This window comes from Perna viridis, chromosome 10 (genome assembly GCF_037379345.1).
Source record: "Perna viridis isolate PV_CMFRI_1.1 ecotype Kerala chromosome 10, ASM3737934v1, whole genome shotgun sequence".
In the NCBI taxonomy this organism is placed as follows: Eukaryota; Metazoa; Mollusca; class Bivalvia; order Mytilida; family Mytilidae; genus Perna; species Perna viridis.
Window position 1 is genome coordinate 36,710,188 of NC_142454.1, and position 11,644 is coordinate 36,721,831.

At 34.9% G+C, this 11,644-nt stretch overlaps 1 protein-coding gene across 1 annotated transcript; it reads right to left on the reverse strand.

The window, feature by feature from the left end:
- Nucleotides 1–1,729: 1,729 nt before the first annotated feature.
- Nucleotides 1,730–6,979, reverse strand: LOC148605638 (uncharacterized). Its single transcript, XM_088549659.1, has 2 exons — nt 5,869–6,979; nt 1,730–3,721 (listed from the first exon to the last, which is right to left on the reverse strand). The coding sequence occupies exon 1, from the start codon at nt 6,838–6,840 to the stop codon at nt 5,905–5,907; it is 936 nt and encodes a 311-aa protein (XP_088405785.1). The 5' UTR covers nt 6,841–6,979; the 3' UTR covers nt 1,730–3,721; nt 5,869–5,904.
- Nucleotides 6,980–11,644: the final 4,665 nt, after the last annotated feature.

The window sequence follows — 11,644 nt, forward strand, 5'->3', positions numbered from 1 at the left end:
GAACGAGCAGCATGTACTTAACCCCTTGCAGGAATGAAAAGGACGCGTTCATCAGTACTAATGAACAGGATTCAAGATAAGAAAAAATGGCAATTTCTAAGACTTTTGATACAAATGTTTAAAAGTGTTCGCCAAATTAATTTCCCAAGGCTAAAATATTGCTTAAGACTTGAGAATAAAATGCTTCGCTGGGCGCAGCTGGATACGACCACAGAGGTCGAACCCTAAATAGTAGGAACAAGTATTGATACACTCTAAATTTGGAATGTAATTCAATTTTGACATAGGAAAAGAATTTAATCAGATTCAAAATGACCTCTAAATCCTGCACCAACCCAGCGACATTTTGCGGAACAATTTCAGAGATCCATTTATTTATCCAGACATCAGAAAAATATCTTTTTTTCAGACTCCCAATTTTTAAATGGTTCGAGTCTCAATCACCTTTCGTGGTACAGCACCATGTAGTGTAATTTAAAAGAAATCAATTCACAAGTAGTTATTATATAAACATCAGCTGCTCTGTTACCGGGTAACAATTTATTTTTCAATTCTAAACATTTTCTATTTTTAGCAATGATTATTTGAGGTCTGTTCGATTTCTATTTCCCCGATAATAAGTTTCCTCTTGTTAACAAACCACGTGGACATAAACAATCAACAATTCGTTTAAATATATGATAGCTCAAGAGATGTGCTCATGTAAAATGTATGGAGCGCCTTGTGGTACTATTTATGGTTTTTGATTATGAATTATATTTTTTGCGTTATTATTCCGTATTTCACTTACCCAAACCTAATTATATGATTTTTGCAACCTTAATTACCCCTTAACCGAGATTCATTTTGAATTTTTTGGTTTTACACCTCTCCTCGCTTTTTTCGTTTAAAAATGTACGGAAAGCCAAAAGTGTCACCTTGGTAATTTTTTCTACGTTATTTATTGTCGAATATTTGTCGAAACACGTGTCTCTATGCTATATTTGAGGGATATCTACTTGGTAGATCTGATGTTTAATCATATGTTTTTCTTGTTTTTGTGTTTATTGTATTTTTCTTTTCATTTTAGTTAGAATAGTGAACTTAGAGTGTGTTCCTTTTTCCTTTGTAGCTTTTTACCGCTATCATTGTTGAATAAAGATGTTTTATGAGACGATGTTGGTTATGCTATCTGCACTGCGTCAGAATATCAGCTAGGAAATGCTCGTTTCTGGTCCCTCACACCTAATCAGTCAATTTCAGCCCCACCCCCTAAATATACATGTAGCTTGAGTCCCAAAATTGAAATCAAATCAAATTTTCCTTTTGTGGTGAAATTCATAAAGATCCATGCAATTATAATTCCTCAACTGTCTACAGTTCCTAGGCAATGACGACTGCTAGATACCATGTGACAACTGGAAGGAATTTTTGCGGTCATATAAACAGGTGAGAGATGGTAAATACTGACTTTTTACACAAAGATAATTTACATGTATCATTAAATACACATGTTTCCAAATTTCCTTTACTTCTTATTTCCAAATAGTTCAATTGGTAAATATACATCTGTATGAGTTGGTGATAGATCAAGAAAATCCCAGGATCAACAAAAAATAGTTTTTCATACCACACTCTTGACTACTTCTGTGGGAAGTGAAATAGTGAATTTTTAAAAAATTGACTTGAACAGTAGTGTACATTTCTATGTACATGTACATGTACATGTAAGAAATAAATCAAAATCCAATCAAAGTAAACAGTTTTCAATACTTCTTTATGCTTCACATATTAAGCTCACTAAAGTCCACATATTTGCTTAATATTACAAATGTACTGTATTTATGAAAGGTTCGGATCTGGTTAAATACATGTAAACACAAAATAAGATTTAAATGTTGTCATGAAATGTTCTCAAATCTTCAGTTTCTTACAATTTGATTGGTTGATATTTTAGTTGAGAAAAGACTGGAGTAGAAACCACAAAATTAGAGATTTTACATAAAAAAAAAGACCCAGCACTCATAACATGCAGTAAGTCTAAATATAATTTGTTATGCTTTAGCTTACCAAAATTAAGAGTTCACAAATTCATACCATGACCTTTTATACACATCATCACTTGCACAATTAACATTCACAACATTCGAAACTGTACAGGAAACAAAACCGTAATACAAAAATAGTCACTACTTTACACAGTGCTGGCATGGATCTATAGATTTTTCTTCTTCTCAATTTCTACCATGGCAATAGATACATGTACATGATTTAAGAAAATCTTACACCTGCAGTTAATTTCATACCACTTCCTAAGTGGATACTCCCCAACCCCAAATATTATCATTCAAGTCAACAAGAAGTTTCCCTGACTTGATGTCAATATTCTGCAGACATGCTAGTTAAATCATTACATCTTTAAGGCCATAGCCACTGCTAGGGGTTAGGGCATTCCTAAATTATGCCCCAAAATTTTTGTTGATTATGTAGAAAACCACTGGAAATCAATAAAATTGAAACCCCCTTTTCAGAATTTTTGGATCCACCATGGATTGGAACCAATTAAGCACCAGGAATGTTTGATTGACTTCATTAATTCATTTAATTAAGAACCATTACATTTTGAGTAAATTAGAAAGCAATTTCGCAAAAACATTCCTTAAAACCTTTTTTCTTAGCATCCTATGATCTGAAAAATAAAATTTCCAGCTACAAGTACATGCCAATTATCCTTTCAAATTTATTGTTTATTTATCTGTCATATTTTTTTTTGTCCACATTTTATCCCCCCCCCAAAAAAAAATAAAAATTCATACAAGTTACATGAGTGGAGCAAGAAAAAAAAGTTAATTCAAGTATAGGGCTTATTGCATCTGCACAGACTGCACAATCTGGTCCAAGCCAGAAAATTATAAAATAAAACTTTTAACCCTTTGCATGTAAACCTAATGAACACCATTCCGTTTCATGGTGCAATAAATGTGCACAGATATACTTCATCATATTCTGACTAGATTGGAATAGATGGCATTTTGATTTGATTGTGACTTTTTTCACTGTCCACATCAGTGGGCACATCAAAATCTGATGAAGAAGTCAAATATAAAAACCCTATGACCTCTATAGTAGTGTACTAATGAAGTCACATGAACATGTACATATTTACATGTATTTTATCCTTTTCTTATTTAACCACTGAGTAGAAGGGGTAACGAGAGAAGGGGGAGAGAGACATGTATAAAATGTTTTCATTTGCAGTCTTGTTTACAATGTATATTGTACCTTTGAAAATACAACATAGGGAAAAGCTGATCAATGTCTTAAAATATACAGCCGCTATGTATATACAAATATAATTCACATAAGATTCACATGAACCATGTTGTAATTTTCACCTGGAATTCAATTCTCATGATTCTGATGTGAAAGCTTTAGGCGAAAATTCATGTAGAGACTAAATTCACATGAATTTCATATGCAGTCTGTCACAAACTTTATCAGCTCAATTCAGGGGAAAACCATGTGAAATTCATGTGAAAATGATGTAAAAATACAATGTACATTTGTGCATGTGAACAGTTCAACACATGTTTATAATATAAAATTGACATCACAACTCCATGAGTGTTGTAAGTACATGTACATTATGACATACACAGACAGTCCTTTCTGTCGCTTTACATTCTTTTTTCTTCTTTGAAGACTTCATAGGTAATCACAGCATATAAACCATTACAACAAACTGAAATTATAAAAATATGAAATAAATTCTACAATGTACAGTAGTCAATAACCCTTAGCCAAGGTCTAGTATAAGAGATATGGGCTAGTGAATTTGTCAGGTGTTTACATTGTTTTTTGCTAGTAGAATAATAAACACTTAATTACTCTGTGCATCATTAAGGATCTACCAAAAATTAGAATTTGCAAAATATTTGCGTATACATTGAACTTTGCCTCAAAATCATCAAATTTTACACTCATCAAAATAAGGGTCACATGGTAATACATGTACTGTAGTACTGTACAAGTACACTGTGTACATTGTAATTGTAGACAAAATCTTATTTCACCTAACATCAAATTATAGCATGACCCAGCAAAAAACTATGAACAGTATACCCAGAGAGGGAGGAATCTGTTACTCTCATTTTGGTGTCCAGTGGATCACAGAGCTTTACAGAGTTCACTCCTAAAATCTTCCAAGTGATTTCTCCCATTTGAGGGTATTTTACTGCCTTTTTGCGAGTATTTCTGAGTCACTCAGTATTTTATTATCTTGTGTATTGTAATCATGTTCACCCGACAGGTAAGACAGGATGTTGGTGGTACTTCAAAGGATAATCAGGATAATAAAAACTCCCTGCTTGGAGTGTTTTATTGCCTTTTGGAGGAAGTACATGTACACCAAGATCACTCCAGGATTTTGATGGCATTTTTGGAAATTTCCTGGAGTCATTCTAAAAAGTGACTTTGAAATGGGAGTTTGAGAATCCATACTCTTTGGGTGTATTGTATGAAGTATATTTACATTGTAAATGTATAAATAATTAAAAATGTATTAGACATGTGTATGTAATATTGGTATTACAGGACAAAAATATGGTATTAAAATTGATAATTAACCATTGACCTTTAGACTAAAATGTTAATGTTCAGTCAGCTCAGTGATCTGACTGAATTTTTTGGTGAAATTTGAATTCTTACAAATCAGGAACCAGTACATTTAGTAATCATGGTCTGATATTTTCTTAAGTTGCACATGCCTCATATTTATCTTATACATGTACATGTAATACATGTATACAAGAATGGATATGGTAAATACATGTACATGTATATCAAAGAGACAACAACCCCTCCCATGGGCTTTCAATGAATGATGAGGAAACCCTCACACCATAGGGCAGGCTGCAGCTGGCCCCAGAACAACATTTACACAGGTACAGTGAAATAATCACCTCCTATTATAATCCAGCAACATACATGTAAATGTAAATTGAAAGTGAAAGCAAAAATTTTATTTTAACAATACATACAATGTGCAAAGGCTTACAATTCCTGACTTGGGACAGGCACAAAAAATGTGGCAGGGTCAAAGTACTTTAGCATGATCACAACCCTCCCCCTTTCTTACCCTTTTAAAACTGGCCACTGCGAGAAAAATATCACGTAATTTAACACACCTAAAAATCAGTCCAAATAAGGTCCGAGTGTACATGTAATGCTACTCTCACAACATAATATGTTGAAATTCATTTCCTCTAGATCTGTACCCCAACCTCTTACTTTCAAGCACCATATTTGCAAACTGCTCATTCTGACGTTCATTGAATGTCGGGACACTTTTTGTGAAAATGATACCATATAGAAGCTTTTTATACAGTGTTTTTTAACCACACACAATAGAAGGTGACTAAACTGAAGAAAATCAAATGACCTGCATGTACATTGTACCTGATAAGAAAATCCAGCCATCCTAGAAATCCTTTGCAAACAAACTTCAAATGAACTTTAACATTTCGGTTTTCAACATTTTGAATTGGTACATTCGGTTAATAAAATTTTAAATTGTGAAACAAAAATATAAAATTGTGTTCACTTAAAATGTATTCTACGTATTTAAAAAAAAAAAAAATCAGGATTTTGATCGCTTGATTTTCAGTTAGTCAAACATCTTTTATGTAAATAAAAGACCTAAATTATTTCAAAACACATGTTTAGCTTATTCTCATTTGCAGGGGCTTTCAACATGTCAGAACTTTTCTAGAGGTAAAGATGGCACCACTTGTCAGACAACCTCTAGCATTGCTGGAGTAATGTAATGCATGCCTCATGTACTATAATTGTACACTTGAATGCACATTTACTGATCATAATCATGTGTACCTGCTTTCTTAAAGCCCACAAGCACCAAATTCTATGTCAGAAGCTCAGTATTCCAGACTTAGAATAAGGATGATCCTGTTTGGCATTCAACATTTGTCTTTGATACATTTTACTCTCTTCTTGTTCTGTTTCTTCACATGAATCCGTATCAGACTCCGATAAATCCATGTCTAAACTTTCTACAGATCCTATGTGTTGATTCGCATTCGGAACTCTGTAAGTATAGTTATGATCGAAGGGAAATAGGCTTTGCTGTGCTGATTTCGGCAAAGAAAAATCAATTTCCTTTATTTGTTCAATACTGTTTATACTACTTTTAGTTTGTCGTGACTTTCTAGCTTGTATTTTACGAGGGTCATTGAAAGAAAACTTCCCATCAACAACACCATAACTGTGGTCTTTGAGGTAATCCACCTCTTCCAAGTCCTTTTCTGTTCCTTGTTGATCAGAGGCATAAGTATGATCACAACATAAATTAAGTGGTAGGGAAAAATTTCCAAGTTTCATTGAAAGACTTTGGTTAATAAAATCTGAACTTTGCTTAGGCCATGAACTGCAGAGTTTGTCAACACATAGATCATTTGACGATGAAAGACTTCCTTGGGCAATAGGAACAGAGGGCGTCACAACAACTTGTTCACATGAAAGACTCTTTTTAGATTTAAAAGAAAACCTGTCAGAAGTTCTACTTGTTTCTGAGGTAGATGTTAAATTTTCTTCTGAGGAACATCTCTTTACAGAATTTGATTTTGCCCTCCCTCTTAGCTCAGTTCTACTGCATGTTGAATAATTATGATCTTTTTCTTTTACCAAGAGGCATTGGGCATCTAAAACCTGGGGAACACCAAGGTTTTTAGCATAATTATGGTCATCTCCTTGGTCTTGCAACGCAATGGCCAAATCAGCCAGTGTTAAAAGCGATAAAGTTCGGCTCCCCCTGCATTGTAATTCATCTGAATCGTCAGTTTCCATGGTAGATGAGCTAACCGTAGTTTTCTGCGTCAAAGAAATGACGAAAATATATCATAAATTCAATTGGAAACTCTCACAAATTCATTTCACTTCCGTTGATCGTTCAACGACATCGTCCACGCAATCCATATATTGAAGAATTCCATTCAAGGGAGGTAATGGCAGTCAGAAATAACGCGGGATTATGTTCACATCAAAAGAACGCGAGTTCGTGAATATTTTTCCAAAATATAGCCTGGGCAAATGTTCCTTTCCTCCGCTCCTCTTATTATGGGGTTGCGTGTTGTTCTGATTCAACTGGGGAGGATATCGATCCAGCTTTGAAGGGGATCACCCAGGGCTGGTATAACCATAAAACTGTAAGGGACTTATCATTATTTACTTGGGAATGGCGGGGGCTGGTCATTTTGAAGTCAAACATATAAAATTGTATTTATCCTTCCCATGACATTTCACTATTTTTATCCCCCTCAAAAACATTTTAAAAAAATGTGCATGAACCCCCCCTCTATTAAACATGCCAAAACTTTATATTAACATGCAAAACACTGACCTTTGACACACATGATATGTAGGACGATTCAAAAGTTCTAAAAAGGTCCATTTAATAAAGATAAGGCAAGTAAACAGTAAAAGACACATTTTAATGATCCAAATAAATCTCACAAGTTATTCAAATTGAAATTTTGTTGCTTGTAACATAAGTAATCTTGTTATGTTCATTATTTTCATTGGATACCGTATTCTTACAATAAAAAATCAATTCCAAAACTTAATACTATGGAAAAGTCGGATCAAAATCAAGCAGAATCAGACACAGCTCATCATAGATAAGAAAATTAAATCGTCAGGAGATGAATCGGACCCATTTGATTTAATAACTGTAAAGGCTTTCGGTCCTGATGGTTATGTTGATGTGTGAACTTGACCTTACCGGTGACATATAAAATACATATATACATTATTGTACATGTATGTGACAATGTTTAATGGTGGTAAAATAAGATTATTTGACTGGTGTAATGCTCTGGTTAATTAAAAAGTTTTATCCTCCCTTGAAATCCATGTGCAAAAAATGATCCTCATCTTTGAATTTATAAAAAAAAATCTGAACCCTCCCCCCTTTTCCACTTATAGAAAAAAAACTTGACCACCCCGTGCATTTTGACCAGCCCCCCCCTCCCAGGTAAAAAATGATGTCCCTAATTGCAGGTCTCTGATATAACTAACGTTGTTTTATTTAATTAGTCCCAGCACGGGGGATTAGCCCTGAATAGAATTAAAGGCATATGCAAAAATAAATTTGTAAAAAATCAAAATTTAAAGACCGTAGGTCCGCGCTCTGTTAATCTGTGCAAATAAAAAAAATAAACCTGTCCACAATATAACCAGAGACATATAATTAAATTACATGTCTATGATATAACTCAAGTTTTTAAAGCTACATTGTATAGTGTTTAAAAATTCTTAAGTGTAAAAAATTATTAATAACTTCATAAAGTCTAGTCAGTACCATACTAAATGTGCATGAATGTGCTTCTAATAAACTGAAGTCTCTATAAATATCCGTTTATTATTTTGCCAATTATTGGTAATTTTCAACAACAGCCAAAAAATGTAAATTTACAGATGACAAAATTTTCCAATTTAGGTCGGATAGGTGTGGGGTACAACTGCATCCGCCACTGTTTGCACTGGCTTAATTGCTGTCCCATCCCTTTCAGATGACACATATTCCGATCGCCATCATCCCACAACCAACGTGCGCATGCACCTTTCACCATAAATAGAACAGTATGTGGCGGATCCAAGGGCCGGGTCTGAGATTGGAACACCACTTTAGGGAAAATGTAGCGGTTAATTTCGGGCAAAACAATTGGAAACAAATGAACAAAAATGGCCAGGAATTCTCTATATTTCTGGATTTAAAAAAAAAAGTTTCTAGATCCGCCCCGAAGACTACTATTTAAAAAAGAAGCGTAAAACGGGACTTGACCTTGTTCACAGATATTGACCATCTATATTTGAAATTCATTAAAGAAGTTTTATAAGTTAACTGCAATGCATCTAATGATGCGTGCCAAACAGAACTTATTAGGCTTGCTCTTAAAACAATGATTCTTTCCCCAATGATTAAGTTTCTTGATTTTATATAATAATTGTTCTGACAATACTCTACAATGCAACTAAAAACTACAATCCTTGGATAAAAATACTAATGACTTCCTAAATTATCATCATCAGTCCTTTCCATCCCCGCTGGTACATAAGGCACCAATGCAACAAGCTTCTGCCACTTCTCTCTGGCCTTGGAAAACTGCTGAACCTGCTCCCCATCTATAACCAAGCTTTTGAATCTCTGTTTGGATGGTTCTCCTCCAGGCAGTCCAAGGTCTTCCTAGCTCCCTTTATGCTGCTGATGCCCAATACAAAGCCATCTTTGGTGTTCTCTCATTTTGACATTCTTATAATTAGCACAATCATGACCTAGTCAACTAAAGTGTTGCTGTTTAATCGTGTTGTAATACTAGTACTTTATTGCAGTTAGAAATTTTCAGAAGATTTTGTGAATTTTACGAAGGCAGCTGTTGTGGAATTACTCTACTTTCTGTAAGTCGCTCTGTGTTATCCATCAACACTCAGATCCGTAATGAAGGACTGATTTAACATTATGTAAACATTTTCAGCTTGGTGTTGATACTGGTGTTTTTGGAATCCCGGAATGACTGAAGTCGACAGAAATCTGTACGAACTTTACATGTCTTGCCTGTATGTCTTTCCTTGCTCCGTTGTGATCCCTTATGATACACGTACTTCCAAGGTGAATTCGTTTACAGTTTCTACAGGTTGATTGTTTATTGCAACTGGTTCTGCTAAATTCGTGTTAATTTCCATTACTTTAGTTTTTCTTGCATTTATGTTCCATCCGGTCTTTTGTGCAAATGAATTTGATTTTGTGGTCTTCAGCAAAGTCCAGGTCTTCCAGTCGTTTAAATAGTAATCAAGGGAACCAAGATTTTAGCGGAAATCAAAAGAAAGTAATCTAGGGACAAAGACCAGACATGGAAAATAGACACACGCAACAAATAACATAAAATAACAAAAATAATACGTACCGAGCAACAAAGTAAATGAGCAACCCGGATTCCACTAAAAACTGGGAGCATGGACCTGGTACACCGGTAGGGTTAGCGTCCTCTGCTTTTCTATACACACCCACCGAGCAGCTCATAAAGAGTCAAGTTCAGAGTAGACGAAAGAGGAAAGGAAAACTATGACATGATGAACAAACCGGTTCTTATGGTGCAGATGGATACATTGTAACGTTCCGTGAGTTTATGATGACGATTATAACACTTCTGTAGAGATGACGTTAATCTTGTAGCATTATAACCCTGTTCCAGAAACCTAATTGTAAGAAGTCTAGTGCGGTACAAAAAGCATGCGTAGTTACGGAATCTGGCATAACGTATGAGTTAATTGTGATATGAAAACTCCATACGCAGGTGCTGAAGGGGTGTAACCACAAATGAAAAGAAAGTTGACAATACGGAATGAAAAGTCATCGCTTTTGTCGTATAGTTTGGTCAATTGTTTTCCTTTACTATCGATCTTTAAGTGCAGGTCAAGATATGAGGCTGACTTCACAGTGTCTGTAGTATCCTTTATATCAACTTGATTCAAGTTCTTTGGGGTTGATGCGATGTATGAAATCCCTGAAACTAGCCTAAAGATTGTTTAACTATAATACGTCATCAGTACAGCGAAAACTGAGATAAAAGAACTGGCTAAACAATGTTCCTTCTTTTAGATCAGCCATAAAGTCAGCCTCATAAGAGAGAAGGAATAGGTCAGGGAGTGGAGGAGCACACTTTGTTTGCATTGGAATTCCGATCGTTTGTTGAAAATAAACGCGTTCACCATGCACATCGAACAAATATGTTGTTGATAAGAAATTCCAGCATTTTGAAAGCATCTTTGGTATATTGGAAGATGATTTGGAATCGCTTTTACAAAGTATGAAGAATCTCTACCAAGTACTACATATTTGTATCTAGCTGTACCGTTTTTTTCTTTTAGTTACAACAATGTATAATGTTTTTGAGTCGGGATTTTAAGTGAATATGGGGAACAGAAGTATAGAGCTGAAAAAAATCATAGACCAAAGGAACAAAGGAAGAAGACCAGGCAAAGAGATGGGTACAACACTTATACAATCTAAGGAAGACACTGAAATTGATAAAACATTGCATGAGATAATAGAAGCAGTGAACACTTTGAAAAACAGAAATGCAGTAGGAGTTGACACCATCCATGCTGAGATATTAAAACGTGATGTCAATATAACTAAGACTAAGACTAAGGTGTGAACCATCTTTTTATGAACATCTGGGAGCAGGAGATCATACCATCAGACTTGAATAAAGCTTCCAAAAAAGGCGATTTACAGTGTTATGATAACTGAAGAGGAATCGCCATCCTTTCTGTACCAAGCAAAGTATTTCATACCAAACAGAATTGAAACCGCAGTTAAAAAGTTCAGAGAAGATTCAGAAGAGGAAGAGGATGCATTAACCAAACCAAACCAAACCAAAATGCATTAGAACATTCAACAGTGTACTAGTATTGATTAGAACTGAACGCACATTTATTCATTTATTCATCAACTTCATCGATTTAAAAAAAGCCTTTGACAGCGTTCACAGAGATTTTGGTTACCGATGGACTTCCACAAAAGGTAACGCGGCGAGAGAAGGGGATTCCCCGAAGATGTAATACTAGAAGTCGTGACGCCACAGTCGTT

What these genes read in the sequence shown, in the direction of transcription:
- LOC148605638 (XM_088549659.1), bottom strand. Translation starts at nt 6,840, where the DNA reads ATGGAAACTGACGATTCAGATGAATTACAATGCAGGGGGAGCCGAACT.